Here is a 22,601-nt window from a genome sequence, read left to right on the forward strand (position 1 = left end):
CGACGGGATTTCCATTTGGAAATATTTCCCGACCGCCGCCATATTTCCTGGTTTGTTTTTCGTCCATATGAAAAAGCCCCCTTTTGATTGGTCAGGAGTGGCTATTGGCCCGCTCTCATTGGTCTGGAGCAGGCCAATAGCGATAGCTGCTTGGTCTTTACGTGTCATCACACAACACAGAGACAAGAGTGTAGTGAGCGCCAGGAGGAGAAAAAGGCTGTGGTCAAATGTTATAATAATGGACCGGTAAATGGTATCGGCGCCGTCTTTGTTGGAACTCGCCGATACCGATGCCACCATTTCGGGCCGTATCGGCGCCCCCTGCCGATACTACTATCGGTATCGGTGCATCTTTACTAAATATTATAAAATATTGCCATTGATTTAACATTTTATGTGTTTCTAACAACATATTGTGGTTTATTAGAGCCTACGTGTATTTAAGTTAGAGGATCACTTTAATGGAAAGACAGAAAAATCCAACCTTCAATACAAGTGCATTTATTCAGTGGGGAAAAAAATCCCACATAAAGAAATGATTATTTGACATCAAATAATGTGTGTCACAATTATTAGCACCCCGGGTGTTAATACTTTGTACAACCCCCTTTTGCCAACAAAACAAGGTCTGGGGACTGAGATGGCCATGGGAGGAGCTTGATTTTATGTCTGGTGAACCATTTCTGTGTGGATTTGGCCATATGTTTAGGGTCATTGTCTTGCTGAAAGACCCAGTGACGACCCATCTTTAGCTTTCGTGCAGAGGGCAACATTTGATTTAAAATTTCCTGGTATTTCAAAGCATTCATGATGGTCCCAGGCTTCAACTGGGACCAAAGCACACGGTCCCAGGCTTCAACTGGGACCGCGTGCTTTGGTCATCTTAACCAGGGGTGCCAATAATTATGGAGGGCACTGTATATATAACACATATTAGAGATGTCCCGATCCGATATTTGGATCGGATCGGACGCCGATATGGGCAAAAAAATGCGCATCGGTATCGGATATGAACACGGAAAAATTCCGATCCAGTTTCTTTTTTTGAAGTCCGGTCCAGGTTTTCCAGCGCACAATTTACATAATCCATTCCAGTTTTTGCTTCGGTTTCCCTAATATCCGGTCCGCATTTTACGGCACACCTTCAACACACTACAGTTACATTACCGTCTCCCAATTTACCGAGAGACGTTATCTTTAAAAATGTCAGCTGTGTGGGATCATTTCACCTTAAAGGACGACAAAGACGAAGAGGCAGAGTGCAACATATGCCACAATAAAGTCAAGCGTAGTGGTAAAGCTGTAAGAAGTTTTATCCAACCAACCTAATCAAGCATTTAGCGAAATACCACCACAAACAATATGAGGAGTATGTTAAGAAAACCGAAGACAAAAAGAAAGGTCCTATGCAACTAACACCAGCAGAAACTTTTGCTATGAAACTGGCACTTGACAGTCCCAAAGCCGACGGAATAACAAGAGTTATTGCCGAAGAATTCATTCTGGATGACGAGCCATTATCTCTCGCGAGTAAAGACGCACCATCCGGCACTTAGAACCACGGTCCAAGATGCCCAGCCGTCATTACATCCTTGAGCGATTCGGCCGTGGAAGATTCGAGAACGATTCACAAACATCCAAATTCCGATTATTGAAATATGTCAAGTAAAGTGGAACTAATACACAGCGTGGTCTTCAGGACGCAATGAGAAACTGACCGCATTGAGTCCCGAAAGTAAACATAATGCTTGTCATAGACCCGGGTAATGCCAATGCTCAACTCACGGCTTTAGCTCAACTCATGCCGCTGGATAAAAAACACAAGAATACCTGACTGCTGCTGAAAGCCGCTACAAACTACGTCAACGTCGTTTTACTGGAGATGTTAGATATCATATGTATATAGAACTAGATGCAAAACGCAGACTCGACTGCGTTTGCAACATTGAAGTATTGAAAACCAGATGCGTTAGTAAACAGCCGCCATCTTAAAGCAGAAGACTTCCCTAGTAGGCTGTTGTGAACCTTCCAAGCGAACCTAATTAACTTTTTATTTAAAATACTCCTAAATCGGCAAAATCTTGACTTGAATCTATCTTCAAAACAGTTTTAAAACTTTCACATGTCGAAAGTAGACAGAAGGGAAATTATGGAATAACGGGAGCAATTTAACGACTTTAACAGTTGATTTGCAAAATTAAATGAATTGAATGTAGTTTAAAGCTGCTGATACAGAATGGGGACTTGAGTATTTTATTTACTGTTTTAAAATGTTAACTTGATACTGAAATAGTCGTTTATTTAAACCTGAGAGGCTTTTTATACAATTTTTGTAACTAATGCACGAAACATTAAAAGCATCTAATAGCTTGGGGGATTTGGGGGATTTTCCACTGAAGTTGTTGGTGTGCTTTGCTTTTTTAAGACAGTTTATTATTTATATTATTGTAAATATTACAAATATTATTTGCACGTTTTATTGACTGACTATGCCATTTCTGTTTTTTATAATGTTTTGTGTTTGTCACAAAGGTCAGTTTCTTGTTACCAACCGTTGTGTGTTATTCAAACTCGCCTAATTCAGCTGGCTAGTTGTTATCAAGAGTACTAAAACCTTTTTCAACATGAGTCTGACAACTAAGTAAGGAGGCTAAATAACTTTAACACATGCTCAGATAGGTCGATATCGGCCAGTATCGGTATCGGATCGGAAGTGCAAAACAATATCGGTATCGGATCGGAAGTGCAAAAACCTGGATCGGGACATCCCTAATACATATATATACACATGTATATTTCTGTCTCCATCCCTGTACCCGTGTATAATGCGCACCATGATTTTACAAGTTGATTTGGGGGGGGGGGGGGGGGGGGAGTGCGCGTTATATTCGGGAAATTACGGTAATTTCACTTAATTCTAGTAGATTTACACTCAAAGCAAGGGAATTTAAATAGTTTTAAGGAGGTGCGTTATTTAAAGCAAAGTGAGAGCATCTTCCACGTCTTTTGAAGGCGGTGGCAAAATACGTTTATCCCATCCAACCTCATATGGGTACGAATGGAAGAGCGGCAGAGGTGGATAAATGGCGGAACACGAGTGTGTAATGCAGCGGATGCCTTCGGTCCCAGGAGAAGGCCAAATGAGAGGGGCCACGTCGAGCCATCTAAAGCGAGCGCCCCCCACCTTTGAAGAAGCTGGCAATCAAGCAGCATGCCTCAGATACTTTCTACCGGTTCCAATTTACTTCACTTAGCGTAGTTGTAAATCTGCGGACGCTTTAAAGGATCCGCCGTTTTAACCTCTTTTAGTATGTCGCGCTCTGGTAACACAGCCAAAATGACCAACTTCATTAAATAAGAACAAATGGCAAAATTAAATGCATTGACCGCAAGTCAAACTGACATGCATTTCAAGTAATTAGCAATGACGAAAAACTCCAAACAAATGAACATACTGTCATTTATTGGTTGCCATTTACAGCGATAGACGTCCAATTCATTCTGACTGGGAGGGCTGTCATCGAGTGAATGAGTTAATGAACGCTCTCATGTTATTCACTTAAGAATCGAGGGTTAACATAGTTTTATGGCATCGCCCAGCTGTTTGAGCCAATTACATGCCAAGTGGAATGGACAATAAAATAGTTTGCCAGCCGACACCCTTTGACTTCATACTAATGAGCAGGTGCTACACGCGTACATCATATGTGGAGAATATCCAACTGGCTTCGATAGTGACACATATTTAGAACACGTGTATACATACTTACAAATTATTTTTCATTTCAGCTACATGAGTCATCGATGTTAGCTTTGCATGCAATGCAAAAGTATCATCAACAGTTTGAGCTCCCTATTAACAGTAAAATATGTAATTGACTAATGTAAAAAAAAAAAAAAAAAAAAAAGTTAAATTTCACATTATGGCAATGATCTATGGTGGGGAAGTAGGCTTATATAAATACATTAACAATATGAAAAAAGGCCAAACAATCTTACCTTGTAGCCATCTTTTGTCTTGCCTTCTTTGTGGTGCATTATGGTCAGAATAACTTTAATTCAAAACCACTGTGATTATGACGGGGTCATCAACAGTAATGAAACTGCATGCTTGGACACTACATTTTCCTTTAATATATTTTTCATACAAAGTAAGAAATCATTATAGCTCATCATAATCTGCAAAACTATAATGTTTTGAACAAATATAAATGGCGGAAAACACTCAGTTGACTTGATTCCGCTCTGAGACCCCCAATTTGGCCAAATTTCAAAATTCTCCCATATGCATGTGTGATGCATCATTGGAAAGCTTAAAATCTCAATTTTTCTGGGGGAAGACAAATTTTGAAGAGGAGGGCATTTAAAAGAAAAAAACAATTTAAACAGCAAAACCCTTACTGGAGGCGAGAGCACGCACAAGAAGAATTAAAGACGCCACTATTTTAACGAGATATTATCGTGTACTTACCTTGTTTCGATCCAAAAACTCCATGTAGCGTGTATCACTGAGTGTCAAGACACAGCTGTAAATGGCCACAGCTGGATTTTTGGGGGATTTTATGGGTGAAACATGGTAATATAACAAGGGTTGCGATGCAGAAATTGCAGCCATCAAGGAGTGGTCGAGATTTTCTTTTTCATATATTTACCCTTTTAAACGTTTTTTCCCCCATATTTTTCTTTGTTTGGATCGATTATTTATCATCTAACATATCGGAGGAATGCGACAGTAAGAAAACAAAATACAATTACGCAATACTTATAAGGTAGATATCCGTGACTTTTTTACAGACACCATTTTTTTCACTGTGACGTAATTTGTTTAAACTATGCGAGTGAATAATTTTTTAAAGTCATTTTTTTAAATGAAATATTAATCAATTAATGATTATAAGCTAAAATGACAGATATTTTGAATAATAAATATAATTACTTACCTTCTTTTTATGGCTGGGTTGAAACAAAAGCAGTTGTGCGACGTCTGTAAACGGGGGTTTCCAGGGTAAAACGGACAAATTAAAAATAGTTCGGGGTTTAATGTACCATGAATCTGCTAGGGCAGCATATTGACATATTGTTCTATCAAACAACAGTTCTTTTGGCTTAAATTACAGCAGTTTATTTTAGAGAGGGGTGCAAGAGCAGAAACTGCTTTTTTTTTCAGAAAACACAGACGATTGAATAGTCATGATGCTGTATTGAGATGAAACATGGAAGTGATCCTCTAACTTAAATACATTTCGGCTCTAATAAACCACAATTTTTCTCTTGTACTAAAATATGTTGTTAGAAACACATAAAATGTAATGAATGAATGGCAGTATTTTATAATATTTACTACATATTTTGACCGTTAGTTGGTGCCATGGTTTGCGGGCTCGCAGTGATGGCGTCATTGGGATCTTTCCAAATGTGTAGCGTGTTCAACAATTGCTTATTGCTGCCTAAACTCGTGAAGTAAAATGCCACGATGTGCTGCTTTTGGATGCAATTTCCAGTCAAATGGAAACAAGGGGAGTGAAGTGAGTGGTCAAGGTGGAATTATTATTTTCCGTGAATAAATGTGCATAAGTGGAAGCTTCTCCCCCTTTTTGGTCCCTGTATGCTCGTATCCTAACCACCACGTGTTACAACTGGCGCCCGAACATTTTTCCTGGATCCTCAGTCAAGTAAGGGATCCGTCTCTTTTCTGGATCCGACGGTCCCGCCACGTCTGCAATATTGGTTTCGGATCTGTCCATTTTTTTGATTCGTCGGTCCCACAGCGGCTTTTCGGATCAGTCTATTTTGTGGAATCGACGGCCTGATCGCGGCTGCGACATTGCTATGGGACCAGTCTAATTCCTGGATCTTCAAGTGAGTAAAAAACGCGGATTTGGATTACTATTGCTATCTTTTTTGTTGACTATTCTTCGTGGGAGTTTTCCCCAAATCATACTAAATAATCAAAGCACTATGGCATGCTACAGTGACGACAGTGACTCTGACGTGGACCTTACAACAATGTTGGAGTTCGTCAGGGAACGGAACGCGTGTTTGCGTACTGCTGAGCTCCCGAGTGAAGAGTGGTCAAGGTGGAAATATTATTTTTTGTGAATAAATGTGCATAAGTGGAAGCTTCTCCCCTTTTTGGTGCTTTTATACACGTATCCTAGCTACCACGCGTTTCAATGTACAAGACATGGATTACACAAGGTGTGCTCTTTGGCCTGTATTGTATGTAAAGCACACGACAACTCTGGATGCTAACAATCTACAAAATATTGGGATAAGTTTGAAAACGCAATATGCTTACCTTGAATATCTGCTAATAAAACCGGACAGCATACACTCTCGCTCCCAACCGGAGTTCCCAACAGGACTCTCTCGTATCACCAGTTTTGCCCAACTTTTGTCTTAACAGGTATTTGCTGCACGCATTTTTCCCTGAAGCTCGTCTTGTGAATGACCGACAGTGCTGTCCTGCTCTTCACTTTTCAGATCTGGTTCAAATAGGAAAGGGTAGAACCGACGACATGTTGGGAAAGCTAACGAGTGACACGCTGGAATTTCGGCAACGGGCCCGGTGACGTCACGCACTGCGATGTAACAAGAATGGCGACCTATCACTTAAAATAATTTTACAAACTTTATTAAAACAAAAACATTAAAAAGGGTTTTAATATCAAATTATTATAACTCATACTAACATTTATCTTTTAAGGATTACTTGTCTTAAAAATAGAGGATCCCTTTAAAGCTTTTCATGGAAGCATTAAAAAACATACAAAATACTACTTAGTGACATAATAGACATAACAAGTAAAAATGAACTATTTCAGCTTTTCATGACGATATCCCGAAAATCTTCAAAGACATAGTTTAGCATAGCTTCATGAGAATAACCCATTTTTACTACACTTTATGTACAGAATGTCAATATCCTTATGCCAACTTTTGCCATGACAAGATATTCAAATGTTTGTTGGCGTGCTAATGAGTCCGCAATCAATAATTCCATTTGAGCAATGAGTTCATGTTGTATCTACTTTGGACAACTGCGCGCATGGCCAGCTGGTCATAATGAGGACGTTGTCCAAACCGAGCGCGTACATTCGTGCACTTATAATGCTTTTTACGTTTTTTTTCTCTTCTCGCCGACTGAATTTCAAAAGGCTAACAGCAACACATTGCCGTCATTCACGGCCCGCCGACCCCATCGGACCATTACACTCATATCACGTCGGCGCCTTTGATGCGCCCGGTGACAAAACAACATAAATAGCGAGCACAAGGCTGTGAAAGATTTGCAACGCAGTGCGTTAATTAACGAAGGCTTATACCAATTAGGCGCCCACGACTGGTATGCGAACGTCGGCGCAGTCACGCAGAGCGGGACCGGGCCGCAGAGTAACACCACTGTTTACGGAACACAAAGGCCGCAAACAAGTGTTGAGCCCCACTTTCGGACCTTTTGCCAATGTCTTTTGCTACTTTAAAGTGCGTACGACAAGATAAAAAAAACAGTCTTAAATAGCATTATTATGTGAATTAGAATCATATTTTGAGACGATTCGACTATATACAACAATTTAGCAAAGCGCAGATGACGAGAAATTAGCCTTTTAATCCGCCGTTTAGCTAAACCTACCATTATCGGGCTCTAGCGTCCCCAAAAGGAGGATGACGTCAGCAGGGTCACGGTTTCATCTGATTTAGAATTCGGCCTATTTAGAGGGAATTATTTAGAACGAGGAAAATGCAACCAAGATAGCCGCAAAATGTCATTGTTTCAGTCTCTTGACTCCAATATTTTAACAGGATATTCTTTGTATTGAAGTATTTTCCCCCAATTGCTAAAGAAATGGTATGGTCATGACAAATAATAGTCCATCCATCCATCCATTATCTTCCGCTTATTCCGGGGTCGGGTCGCGGGGGCAGCAGCTTCAGCAGGGAAGCCCAAACTTCCCTCTCCCCAGCCACTTCAGCCAGCTCCTCCGGCGGGATTCCAAGACGTTCCCAGGCCAGCCGAGCGACATAGTCTCTCTTGTGTTACATATGTAATTATAAAAATGCAATTATTCATTACGACATGGCAAAATGACTCCATAATCAGGGTCCCCCCCAGGATTGATAAATCTAAATTCAAGACTTTTAAGACCTTTTTTAATGCCATTTCAACTGAAAATTAATACTTTTCTCGCACCCATTATATCATATTGAATCATATTAAATAAATAAAGCACTGAACATCAAATTTAACCTCAATTACTAAGTGTGTTTGACAAAAGAATGTACATGTATTGAAGATACAATTAAAACACATTTAAAGTAACATTATAAAGTCTGTCAGAATTTTTTTAAACACACACACGCACACAATAATTATGGACAAAAAGAGGAGGAGGACAGGACTCAGACCAGCCATCTTCTGTAACAGGCTAGCCGCTAGTGCACCTGCCAAGACCCCAGTGAACATGGCTAACTCTCGAGTTAAAACGGCGAAATTCACATTCATTCGAAAGGTAAACTGAAATGTTTAAGCAGGTTCACTGCCTTCGCATGGCCCATAAACTGCAACCTAAAGTATCTGGATGTAACTTGAGCCCCTATCACATACTCCAAAACAACGGGAATATCGCAGGACTTAACCGTGCAGCAGTTGTGTGTGAAAACAATTTCCCGTGTCGACTGACATGGGAAGCAGTGTGCGTGAAAGCAGGCGTTCAATTCCCGGGTCACAGCAGATGGCTGATGACTTAAATATCATAGCGGCGGCCGATGTAACTTCCTCCCTCTTCGCAGTAAGACGAAAAGCGGCAAACAAACGTTGCAATTATAAACATAGCAAGCTGGAAACAGCTAAATTAAACCGAAAACATGACCAAAATTAAAATGTCAATTATTACGTCGGGCCGGGCCAGGGTTCTTTCTCGCTAACTTTTTGAAATAACTATATATTAACGATGTATGAATGATAAACTAAGGAATACTTGTTAAAAAATAAATAATTTCGATTAAAAAAAAAAGAAGGCACTGTATGGTCATTGCAGAGCCAGAGCGTGCCTATACGCCCTTTTAAATCTTCCCCTCTGCGAGTCCGCAAAACCGCATCTGTTTATTTATATTTTACAAACTTTTCCAGCGTTATTTCGTTGTGTAAATAAATTTATAATAATCATAAAAATATGTAGTCTATTTAAACATTAAGAAAATGCGTTTTTTTTCTGCCAACTGAGAATTCGTTATAAAAGACAGGCTTTTATGCAGACATTGTCACAAATGTCATCACACAAAACGCGGGTCGGGCTTTAATACCCGCAGACCAGTTCGGGTCGGGCTGGACTTTTTAGGTCCAATTTTACCTATATCTTAAAGTCTTGAGAGCTTAAATTGGCTGCAGTTACGAAGGCGGGAATGCTCCCTCCGGAAAAAAAACACGATTTGAGCAACATTATGTTTAACAAACTTTTCCAGCGTTATTTCAATGTGTAAATACATGGTCATAAAATATGTAGACTGTTCAAACATTAAGAAAATTTGCGTATTTTTTCTGCCAACTGAAAATTCGTTACAAAACACAGTTAAGACATCGGGAACGCTCCCTCTGGAACAAAACACAATATGACCAACATTGTGACAGCCGATGCCGACCAAAAATGACGTAATATCCGAAACAGATCACAAATGGACTCATTTGAAGTATATGAATGGTGGTCTGTTTTGGTGTTCAGAATCCACAATACTTCTGCCTGCAGGGTTTTCGTTCCACCGACAAACGGACGCATTCCCGATGCAGAGGTAGGTGGATTCTCCGTTTTGCCGGTTGTGGTGGTTTGGCACGCACGAGTTGCATTTCGATTTGTAGTGCAGCGCATCGTAAAAATTCTATGCGTCATCTTTGTTATGGATTTAAAATTTTTAAAAAATTAAAAATTCGTCACGGATATAATTTAGGTTGCACTGAGACGTTCTTGAATAAATCTTGATTAAATGCAATCATTTGTCTTGGTTTTTACGTTGTGTTGATTTAAATGTGATTTTTATGGTCTTCATGTGATGTAAAGCACTTTGAATTGCCTTGTATTGAATTGTGCTATATAAATAAATTTGCCTTGCCTTGCCTTGAAAATTAAGACCACGGTGAAAAAATCCAGACTTACAACAGCTAATTTAATACTTTTAATACCTTTAATCATGGAAAACTAAATTCAATGCTTTTTTAATACTTTTAATAACCCGCGGGGACCCTGAAAACAGGAAATAGCTAAGAAGTTGTCATGGAAACACGTACCGGGAACCTTTTATTTTAGCATTTTCTATTTAAAATGCTCTTCGTACATGACTACAGTAATCTTCATTTTACATAGGTTATGAGGCAATGAAAAAATAGTACGCAGAGACACTAAGGAAACTAACTTTAATCAGATTACTGGTGTAGAAAAATGAACGCGTTAGATTACTCGTTACTGAAAAAAGTAATCAGATTACAATACGCGTTACTAACGCGTTACTGACAACACTGTGTAACGCCATATTGTGAGATCATTGGTATCATGAGCCTTGTATTGAAAATCGTGTTGTGAGGTACCCAGAGGTTCCCACCCTTACAGCACACTCCTAATAACTTGTTAAATCGATAAGTTTTAACCATCGTCGAAGGAGGAATAAAAATACAACAACAACCTTAAACTGATCTCTATTCAAAGGCAGATGGAAAGAAAATGTCGCCCAGGAAAAATACAGCCAAGACATATATTTATCCCAGCATTTAAACAGGTTGTGATTGTAATTATAAACTCCTCTTTGTTGCACAAGCCTCCTCACACTGCGGACACTTCATGAATCAAGAGCGAAACATTAGGAAGTCGTTAATGAAGTGAATGTTTGAAAAATGAAAGCCGTAATGACTGCGAGGTTTTGGTTTCAACTTGTGATGAAGCTTTTATTAACAGGAATTGTACAGGTCGGCTTCGGGCGGGACAACCGGAGGTCACCACGACTAATAGATGACTCGACTTTACTTGGCGGATCTTCTGGTCCTCTTATCCCAGGAGAAGTTGGCGCCGTACGATTTGACGCGAGGCTTGGGGGCCCGTTTGTCGGTGATTTCGTAGCTCCAACCTGGTGGGCAAACGTCAGCGTGAGCGATTGTCGGCGAGGACGTCGCGTATGGTCCGTGTTGGACCGCGTCCAACTGCGGGGGAGGCGTCAGGTGGACGTCGGCGGGCTGCTTCTTGTCACACGGTCATAAACACAGCGCGGCAGTCCTTTCGACAAACTCTTACCAGATGCTGTGACATTGCCACGTTGGAACTTTCGCTAACGATTCGGACGCAATTAATTACCGTTCCGCCCGTGTTGTTTTTGGCAGCGCTTATTTTCTACATTTGTATCATGTTGAAGAAAGTATTAATTATTAGTTTTGCATATCTATTTCATTTATTTTAGTATTAGGGCCTATTGTAATGCAAAGGATTATCTTTTTTTTTTTCTAGGCCAAATGAAAATGGCCAATTTCGAGGCCTGCACATGCTCGAAACCTCACCAAAATTTGCACATACATGTGGCTTCACGTAAATTTTGATAATTTTGCATACGTTGGGGGAAAAAAATCTTACAAAATGGCTCAGTTGTGCCCCATTAAATTTTTCAAAAAGGCCTCTCCTATTGGGTTTTTTTCAACGTAGAGTGATGACATTTGGGGAGTGGATACGTTGTGCAAAACTGCTCCAAAGGTTCTCTTGCGCCCGTATTCCAAACCCAACAGGAAATCTGGTATTTTGGACTGAATGTGAATTTTTTATCGATTTACAGGGTGCACATTTGAGACCTTGGCGCCTTGGAGGTTAATTGGATCCTCCTCAAAATGGGTGAGACTGTTCATGAGACATATGAGATATTAAGTGATCAAAATGGTGAGTTTTCATTCACGGGCCTGACCTGGGCGGGATGCCAAAGCCGGGCATTTTTTTGGTAACACGGCAAAAAATGCAACAAAATGTCTCAGGGGCGCCCCATTAAATTTTTCAAAAAGGCCTCTCCTATTAGGTTTTTTCAACGTAGAGTGATGAAAATTGGGGAGTTGATACGTTGTGCAAAACCGCTCCAAAAGTTCTTTTGCACCCGTATTCCAAACCCAACAGGAAATCGGGTATTTAAGACTGAATTTGAATTTTTTATCGGTTTACAGGGTGTACATTTGAGACCTTGGCGCCTTGGAAGTTAATTGGATCCTCTTCAAAATGGGTGAGACTGTTCATGAGACATATGAGATATTAAGTGATCAAAACGGTGAGTTTTCATTCACGGGCCTGACTTGGGCGGGATGCCAAAGCCGGGCATTTTTTTGGTAACACGGCAAAAAAATGCAACAAAATGGCTCAGGGGAGCCCCATTAAATTTTTTTAAAAAGCCTCTCCTATTAGGTTTTTTCAACGTAGAGCGATGAAAATTGGGGAGTTGATACGTTATGCAAAACTGCACCAAAAGTTCTCTTGCACCCAAATTCCAAACCTAACAGGAAATTGGGTATTTTGGACTGAATGTGAAATTTTTGTTGATTTAAAGGGTGCACATTTGAGACCTTGGCGCCTTGGAAGTTAATTGGATCCTCCTCAAAATGGGTGAGACTGTTCATGAGACATATGAGATATTAAGTGATCAAAATGGTGAGTTTTCATTCACGGGCCTGACCTGGGCGGGGTGCCAAAGCCGGGCATTTTTTGGGCAACACGCCAAATTCAGTATATGGCTAATACCTCCCAGATCAAGGCGCCCCCAGCTGGGAACTGGAAACGCCTTTTTTTACGAGACAGGCTCCTCCTCCTCCAAGGGAATAAAATCAATTGACCTCAAACTTGCATAAGCGGAGCATTAAGAAGTGTTCAGGTGCCCGATGAAAAATATTGATGTTTCGTTGAAGCAAAGGGGTCCAAACAGTAAAGCGAAAGTGGCCGTCGCCATTTTGTTTCGCCACAAATTTTGAACAGTCATAACTTGGCAGACATAGAACATATCTGTGACGAACTTTCCGTGCTTGGTAAGAGTCGTCCCCTGAAGGATCCTGTAGGGATCATTTGCATTAACCCTACAGCGCCAACTAGTGGCATCAGAAATTCACTCATTTAGCTAATATATGTCCAGTTCTTTTCAGGTTGGTCATTGTAGTTACACGAACTTTTGTAATACTACATTTTAAGGCCTGTGTCCACATGTCTCTATCTGTTGCCATGACGACGCTTTGTGCACAATTAAAAGGAAGTAGATTTCTTCAGGGACCTAGGCAGCTTATAGAGCCACAAAATTCTGCGCACTTGGTCAAATTGGGCCAATTAGAAGATTCATTTTGGTTTTGAATAAGGGCATGGCTGCATGGTCCAGTAGCACCTTCTTCTTTGTAGGACCCTCTTCAGTAGAAGTTTTTTCTCCTAGGTGTGTGAATGTATTTCTAACCCCCCCCAAAAAAGAGGTGAGTTTCAAGCATGTTAGGTCCTTATAAGATGAGAAGGGGGTGATCTGCCACCACCTTGACCTGCGTGCCGTCCGAGTTGCGCCATGCTGCGAGGGTCCGTTCAGTTCTGCTTGCAGGCCTAATTGACTTTTTAATTTTGTAATTTTGGATCTACTGTTTCAAATATTCACCATGAGAAGTGTTTTTTCTGCAGTAGTACTAAGTATTCCTTGCTACAAATTTTAAAAATAATATTTACTTTTTATTTGAACGAACTACTTAACTACTCTCAAGTGTCTTATGTTTTTGTTGTAGGTTCTACAAAGCTACAAGTAGGCATGTGCCGGTATGAGATTTTGACGGTACGATAACCATGAGCAAAAATACCGCGGTTTCACGGTATCACGGTATTGCAATTATAGCTCCCCAAAATTTTGAGATGTATGGGTTAAAAAAAAAAAAAAAAACTTTTTTCCATTGAACAGTATTTTTTTTTTCAGACCATAGTTGCAAATTGGAACATGAATATATTGTTAAAATAAATAAATTATCAATAAAAAAAATATTTGAAATAAAATTAAAATAAATATAACTTATAGACTATATTCACAGCCACAGCTCAAGTTGCACAAGATTACAGCAAGAACAAAATAATATCTATAAAGTAAAAACACTTCTGAATAAATTTTTTAAAAATTTATACTGCATGACTTTTTTTTTGAGGGTGGAAAAGCTTAAGTAAAGTTTTGCCATTTTCAGCCACTGTGTCAATTCTAGTCTACATGTTGTTATGCCTTTGTGTTAAAAAGAACATAAGGAATTCATAAGTTAGGTAAAAATGTATAAGTTAGTTAAAATGTCAATATTGTTGTGGAAAGGTTTCATCTAAAAAAAAAAAAAAAAAAAACACATTGGGAGTGAGACCTCACCTTGATCCAGCGAACGTGGATTTATGCTTAGGGCAAGATCATTGTTCGCAATTAGCGATCTTTGATGCTATCACTTTTTCCCCTTCATTCAAGCGAATCAAGCTTGTTTTCTCACTCTGCGGCTGTAACACTCAACGAAGTTGCTCTCCCAGCTGAGCCTAGGCTAACATTCATCTTTGTAAGCTTTTACTTTGTTTGTATATTTAATTTGAAAGGAAAATGTGTTTTGTTTTTGGCGAACTTTTTCCATGGTGCTAATCTGTGGAAGCTACTCACATGGAAAAATCTAATTGTACAACATTTTAAATGTATTCATTTTGTATATTAAACTTACCACGATTTGAGAGCTCAATAAATTGAAGAACAGTACGCCTCATGTTTGGAGTAATTGTTTTTGGGTTAGCTGGCTGTGTAGCCGATAGCATCACTCTCACACACAGCAACAAACAGGAGGGGGTGAGCGCTGCTGCGCCAAGCCGCTTCTGGCTGCATTTTTGACACAAGAAAAATAGCGAATACCGTCCTACGGTCTGACGGAAAATGTTAGTGGTTTTGAAACCGCAACGTTTTCACACCACGGTAAACCGAGAAACCGGCACATGTCTAGCTACAAGTAAAGAAAAACATTGCGAAAAGAGTCGAGATGGTGAACGTTTTTAGCCAAGAAAAATATTGAAAAAGAATTACCGTTTTTTTCGGCAAACGCAACGGCGTCCTCTTTGGAAGAGAAAGAGAGCACCATGTTGGATAAGGGATCGGCGCTGCAAAAACACAAACACAAAAAGTGAAACAAAAACTGCACATGAAACATGTAAGATAAAGAGTTAATGAATTTGAACTTCAGTGCCATTGACAATGATAGATGCCCCAACTTTCATCTTTCCGGGTGATTCTCATGAAGTTTACCAAACTATGTTTTTGAAAATTCTAGGGATACAGTCATGAAACCTGAAATAGTTCATTTTAAGTTGAAAGATGTGGCGCAAAACAGTATTTTGTAGGAGTGGGAACCTCTTGGTACCTCACGATACATTAGGATTTGCGATACAAAGCTCACGATAACTATGATCTGACGATATAGCGATACAACGATTTTCGATACATTGGTCAGGAAATCCTTCTAGGACAGGGGTGGGCATGCCGGTCCTCGAGGGCCGCAGTGGGTCCTGGTCTTTGTTCCAACTGACCCAGCACAGATGGTATAACCAATGAGGTTTCAGCAGAAATGAGAAACACCTGACTGCAAATGACTGATTGCACTTGTAAAACAGCAGATTGCTGAAAATGTGTCCTCTTAATGGGTTGCAACAAAAACCTGCACCCACTGCGGCCCTTTGTGGAATAGTTTGCCCACCCCTGTTCTAGGATATTCTACAAAAAACTAATAAACAAAAAAACTAGCTTCTGCTGTGAACTGGAATGAGTTCATCACTAGTAGATGTCCAATCCATTTGAACTGGGAGGGTGGCAGCGAATGACCAAACTGCCATCACTTGGCAGCGAATGAGCATTTGTTCATTCGCTGCCATCCCTCCCACTTCAAACGGATTGAACGTCTAGGTCATTTACCTGTTGATTTTCAGTTACTTCCCGTTGATTATCACCATTTCGATATTTTATCACACCCCTAATATTAGGGCTGGGCGATATGGCCTAAAGTACGTATCACGATAAATTGAGCAGATTTACCTCGATAACGATAAATGACGATAAATTCGCCCAAGCCGACTGTTATATTATTTGAAAATTTGAATCAATGCATGGAATACAAATTAACCGTTTCTCGTTAAATTTATTTAACCAGCTTTCAATTTAACAATTGCCCATGCAGTCTAAACATTAAGTATTTAAAAAATCTTGTAAACATAAGAATTCTAGTGTGAACATTTATAACAGCTTGTATGACTTGAAAAATGCACAACATTATAAATATCAATATGACGACTGTGCAAACATGTCATTCTAACACAAATGACTTGCAGCTTTAACAGTACACTTCAGACAACTTATTGGTAATGGCTGCTGTGACATAATTATTCAACACAAGTGTTTACGTCAAGGTTTCAGTTTTTTTTTTTTTTCCCCGAAACATTTTTAATACATGCACCCCCAACACAGACACATCCAGATTAAAGCTGTATTGCTCTGATGCCAATGAAACATTTAAGGTTTTATGATGGCAGAATAAAGCAAACACATACAGAAAAATAGCTGTGGCCATTAAACTGTCATATTATATATAGGCTCCACTGTTGGATTATACTTTATGCTGAGTGCTTTACCATCATGAAAGCTTTCAGAGAAATCACAAGGAGATGCCAAATAACGCCACATGATGATTGCCAGATGAAGTCCGTGCCCAGTCCACTCATTAATTTCAGCCGTTTCGACAAGGTTAGAGCCGCTATCTGACTCTTTCACGTTCATTTGTCGCCGCTGTTAGCTGCTAGCTGCTAGCGTTACCCTGTGGCTTGGCTACCAGAAGAAAGCACTGAAAGCGTCCTCTCCTGATATCATGAGAACCAGGGAGGACAGCGGGTGAAAGCCCGTCTGGAACCCGCCAAGAGTTTACTTAATGTCGGGTGAAAGTTTGGCGAAGCTAACTTAAGCCCGACTCCATCCCGTTTACTTTTAACGTTAGCCGCTAGCGTTAGCCTACCGGGCTTCTGTTTGTTTGGCTTCCTGAAAACCACGTGACTCCATACGTAAGCACACTGTCTGCTTTCTTAAAGGGGAATGAACATAACCGAACAACACAGAGTCAAAGCGGGATGAAAAGACTATATTTTCTTGTTTTATTAAATTACCGAATTTACCGACATGGTCAAAATTACGTCGGTCATCGTGAAGAATTTCGGTGATGGTAAATTTTAGTATGTAAAGTATGTTTTTAACTGATTTTAGAGTCGTAAATTCATGACTGTAATGTGTCCATGAAAAGCTTTGATGTTTTCACCTCAATACAGCATCAGAAATATTTAATTAATTTAATCAAAAATCAAAATAAATATCAAAAATATACTAGTATATATTAGTTTCAAACTATATAAATTAGAAGATTATGACAATATACCATGGTTTCCTACTTTGGACAAATAAATACTGAAGGAAAATCTAGTGTCCGAGCATGCAGCGTTCAATACTGTTGCACTGCGTCATAATCACAGTGTTTTTTAAAATAAAATCATTCTAACCCATAATAGGGCTGAACTTGGCCTGTTGCGATAATAAATTTTAGTAGGCGATATATTTTCTCATAAATTTTTGCTGATATGCGATATTATTGTCAATTTTTTTTTATTTTTAAATCACCCATTCAAATGCAATAAATTGTTACTCTTTAATAAAACAAACTATATTTAAAAAATACATATAAAAAAACATACAATGCATAACGAGTCGTTTAAAAGCTAGCTAAGTGCAGAATATGAAATAGATGAGAAGCCCAATGCCATTTTTGTTCTGTGCCAATTAGAGCCCATCAAATGTGTTGATCTGACCCAAAATGACTGTCATCTTGTCCTGCGAAATGCACAGGTTGGCAAATTTGAAGCTAATCTATTCATTGCCAATCAGATTTTTCATAATGGGTGTCATTTTAAAGCTATTCCTAATGTAGAACCTGAAGTATGTGAAATTAACTCCAGAAATCTTTATTTACGTGTTGAAAAAGACATGTTTTTATTTTGAAATGTTCACCGCAAGTACAGTCGCTAAGCCTTTAACCAGGGGTCCCCAAACTACGGCCCGCCCCCCTGAACAATACCAGAGAGCATTTTGATTTTTTTTTTTTTCTCAATAGTGTTATTTATTTCCTGGCCTTTTTCTGTGAAGAACTCAGAGAGGGTTATTTGGTTATTATCTATTTAATTAATACTTTTATTATTATTTATCATTATTATATTATATTATATTATATTATTATATTATTTTTTTTCCCATGAAGAATCCAGAAAGGGTTATTTGATTGTGGCTTTCTGAAAAACGATATTTTTTTTACATTTAGGCACTCCTGCAATCGTCACACTTTTTCTGTTACAAACTGACCCCGGCCCCTCATCAGAGAAGGGAAAAGTTATGTGGCCCTCACAGGAAAAAGTTTGGGGACCCCTGCCTTTAACCATAACCTTATACATTCCGTAACAAAAAAAAAAAACAAACAAAAAAAAAGGGGCACCTCTCTTTTCGTCATGCATGTGGTGTCAGTAATATGTACTTTTTTTTTTTTTGTAAATGTCCTTCATTAGCGTAATGCATAGCTTTCAAAAGAATCACCATTGTTCTGTGAATTTAAACGGGTTGTCACTAGTGGATTTCCAATCCATTTGAACTAAGAAGGATGACAACCCTCCCAGTTAAAATGGACTGGACGTCTATCGCCGTCAATGGCAGCCAATGAGCATTTTCTTACCTTGAGGCCCAGCCCATCAGTGGGTTCTCCCAACGCTCCCTGGTGTCAAAGTCCATCTTCCACTTCTTAGTGCTGTTCACTCCCGACTGCATGGCCGTTTTGGCAGGCACGAAGATGTGAACTTTGCGCGTTTTTACATGCTCCTCCGGCACCCCTGTCACAGCGCTGATGTCCTGTGAATAAAGAGGAGAAACTGACTCATTAAGCAGGACAATTACCGTAATTTTTGGACGATACGGCGCACCTGACTATTAGCCGCCACCCACCAAATTTGACACGAATACGGCATTTGTTCATAGATAAGCTGCACTGGACTATAAGCTGCAGCTGTCCTTACTGTATTATGGGATATTTACACTAAAAGATATCCACCGATAACACTTTATTTGACAGCGGCATCAAAAGACTGCCATAAGACCAAATGAACCACCATTCATTGCTTCAAGAAGCTCCATTTGTCCATCACTGTTCTCTTGGAGGAGACAGTCAACCTCTGCTGCCACCGGCTGTCAACACGGTTGTCGTCCAACATGCAATGCAGCGCTACAGATGTAAATAACAAATGGTAAATGGATCAAAATTCATGTTCTGTGCTAATTATTTCTTCAGTTACTGTTCTAGTTGTTTCATTAATTGTTAGTTATGGAATTTGGTAACACTTTATGTGACAGTGGTGTCATAAGACCATCAAAATTATGACATGACACTGCCGTGAGCATTAATGAATGCTGATGACAGATGTCATTTTGTGTCATCCGGCAAATTATCTCACATTTGAATGGATGTAAAAGATCCGAGCTGAACATAAATGGAGTTAGGGACATCATTTGTCGGATTACACTTAATGACATCCATCATAAGCATTTATTAATGCCCATGATGATGTCATAATTATGACCGTCGTATGGCAATCTTATGCAGTGTTGGGCACGTTACTTTAAATGGTAAATGGTGTTACACTTATATAGCGCTTTTCCACCTTTCTAGGCGCTCAAAGCGCTTTACACTATCTCACCATCCACCTACTGGTGACACAGCACCAGGAGCAATGTGGGGTTCAGTGTCTTGCTCAAGGACACTTAGACGTGTTCATCAGGGCGGAGAATCGAACCCACAACCTCTGGGTTGGGAGACAATTACTCTACCACTGAGCCACGCCACCCCACTTTAACACTAAAAGTCCCAGAGAATTCTGGTACTCCTACTAGTCCCAAACAATGGCCGATATGGCCTGTCCCCCGGAGAACCCAGAGGTGGAAAAAATGATTCAAGTGCTTTTGAATTGGCAAGTTGTTGTCAGACAGACAACAGCCATTCATATGGAAATGCAACCACTAGACATACATTAACTTCAGACACAATGACCACAATCCATACTCCATGCCCCTGATTCAGTCCTTCTAAACTATAGACAAAATTCCTGCTTAACACTCAAATTGCAGTTCTAAAATGCTTTTTTTTCCCCTTCTTCAAAACAATGTACACATTTGGGCCATTCTTTCTGTCGTTATGTGTGGAGTATAGGAGAAGTAAATTAAAAAATGTGTAAAAAGTGTCAAACTTCATAAATAAATGCAATTAAATAAATGTAGCTTGACTTGAACTGACACAAACTATCACGTGAGTCACGGAGGAGAGGCCAAATCGGCCATTGCTAGGGAATATTAGGAGTGTTTGTCTTGGGAAAGGCCAAGTCGGCCTCTGGTGGGTTTTCTAGTGTTGAAAAAGTAGTGAGTTATAGTTACTCACTACTTCTTCCAAAAAGTAACTGAGTTAGTAACTGAATTACTCTATAGTAAAAGTAACTAGTTACCAGGGAAAGTAACTTTTTCTATTACTTTAAAAAGAAATTTTCTGAGCAGTATTCGAGTCAGTTGAATAGAGAAGAACAGACAGGTAGTTGTGTCATAGAACCTTGTAATATTTATTGCACCTCACCAGCAACAGATTTATCCTACACTTGAAGTGCAACAAAAATAAACAGATTTGAATTGCTTACCACATATGTCGAAAAAAGCTTTGCCCCAGGACATAAATTACACTTTACATGCACGTTCTTTCCTTTAATTTCGACCAACTTGAAGTAGTGTTTATATCGCCACCTCGTAAAGGACAAATTTTCCTCTGAATGCTCTGCCATCATATCCCTCTTCATCTGTTTTGCGTGTGTGTGTTTGCCGCACGCGCTGTTCCGGTTTGTGTGTGAAAACACAGACTCTGAAGTTTTTTTTTTCCAAACTTTATTAACAACAAATACACATATACAAACATAGGGCGAGACAATTAACATATAAACAACCGGCTCTGAAGTACGTGCGCTTAGGCGCAAGCGTTTACTTCACAGAGTGGGGGATCCCGTGAAATTTGACAACAACGCAGCCATATTGGAAGCAGGTCTGGCCCGCGGGACATTAAACTTTAACTTGCCAGTTCGATAAAGAGACAAACTCGTTACTAAGGCGAAGAACAGATATGTGATCAAACTTAAGGGTGTGAACAATCTTGACCATTACGAGCAAGCCGAAGACAAATGGAGTAAAGATGTCGACGGGCTTCCACAATTACACGAAATGGACATTCTGTTGTATATATTGTTTGGTGTATGTTACTAAACTCATCAGCGATTCCGAAATTACAAATCGCTACGAACAGTTTTGCTGCGGATGGGTGCAGGACCTGCACATTATGACCGTATCAAACGGCAACTCCATTGTTCTTGCAAAGGTAGGCTATGTGTGTTTACTATTTTCATTGCCATGAACCTGAACGCACCCCAAGTCTTGGATAATAATTAGGGATGCACGATATCCATTTTTTGAAACCGATACTCGATCGATAACTTCCTGCTCCTCAAGGATAACCAATAATATGTATATAGAATTTTTTAATGTATATTCACATGAGTTTTTGTACACCTGTAAAAAAAAATTTTGTTTTAAAACCTGTCCTGTTTAGCTGTTTGACACGGAGAATGGAACCCTAAGTGTCCGGTTGGTGTGAACAGTTTTAATGTTTCACATTGAGAGTATGACATGCTCCCATTGTGATCATTCAACATACCTAATTTAGTATGACAAAGCAGAAAACAGGAAGGAGTTATGGGGGAACAGAAAAAAAAACACAAGAAAAGAAAGAAAGAAAACCAACAACAAGAAACACATTGAACGTCTACACTAACTATTAATATGTTGGTGCTATCGTCAGCTAAATGTATTTCCGGTTGACACCATGTTGACCAGGGAAAGTAGTGGGGGGTTGGAGGAAACTATAAGCTAATTGATTGGGAGGGGTAGAGTGTACACAAATCAGCACTGTGATCGAGAACCCAGTAATCGTGTGAATCCCGTGCAAGGTTAAGCCTGTTGGTAACAGACCCTACGCCAGCCCATCCCTCCTCCTGCAGCCCAGCAAAGGAGCCATCGTCAACCCCCCCGGGATCCAGGGTGGTCCCCCGGGCCACCCGCGCTCCCATCAACCGGCCTTCAGGTATGGTAGGAGGGGATGCACCACCAACCCTACCCCCGTCCGCCCACCCAGCCCACGAGCCGCCGCCGCAGCCCCCCAACCGGCACAGCACGCCACGGGACCCCCAGCGCCCTGCCAAGCCTAGGGCAGGGCAGGGTCCCCCGCTGGAGCAGGCCACATCTAGCCGATACACCGGCGTCCAACCAGCGACCCGCAACAGAGCACAGGGCGGAAACAGAGGCAGAGAACAGAGGGGAAGGCGGAGGCAGGAGAGCGCCGAGGAGCCTCCCCTCACTCCCGCGGCAGGGGGCCCAGGCAGAGGGGAGGCGACGCCATAGAGAAAAAGTGTGGGACCCAC

General features: G+C 40.2%; 1 protein-coding gene across 1 annotated transcript in view; it reads right to left on the reverse strand.

Moving 5' to 3' along the window:
• Positions 1–10,179: 10,179 nt before the first annotated feature.
• The window catches only part of ndufs4 (NADH:ubiquinone oxidoreductase subunit S4), a 60,883-nt gene continuing 48,461 nt past the window's right edge, over positions 10,180–22,601 (reverse strand). The window contains exons 3-5 of the mRNA XM_057831725.1: positions 18,779–18,951; positions 15,055–15,128; positions 10,180–11,109 (exon numbers count right to left, since the gene is read on the reverse strand). Coding sequence (XP_057687708.1) covers positions 11,006–11,109; positions 15,055–15,128; positions 18,779–18,951 — 351 coding nt within the window. The 3' untranslated portion in view covers positions 10,180–11,005. The remainder of the gene's footprint in view (positions 11,110–15,054; positions 15,129–18,778; positions 18,952–22,601) is intronic.

The sequence above is a fragment of the Corythoichthys intestinalis genome, chromosome 3 (assembly GCF_030265065.1).
Source record: "Corythoichthys intestinalis isolate RoL2023-P3 chromosome 3, ASM3026506v1, whole genome shotgun sequence".
Classification (NCBI taxonomy): Eukaryota; Metazoa; Chordata; class Actinopteri; order Syngnathiformes; family Syngnathidae; genus Corythoichthys; species Corythoichthys intestinalis.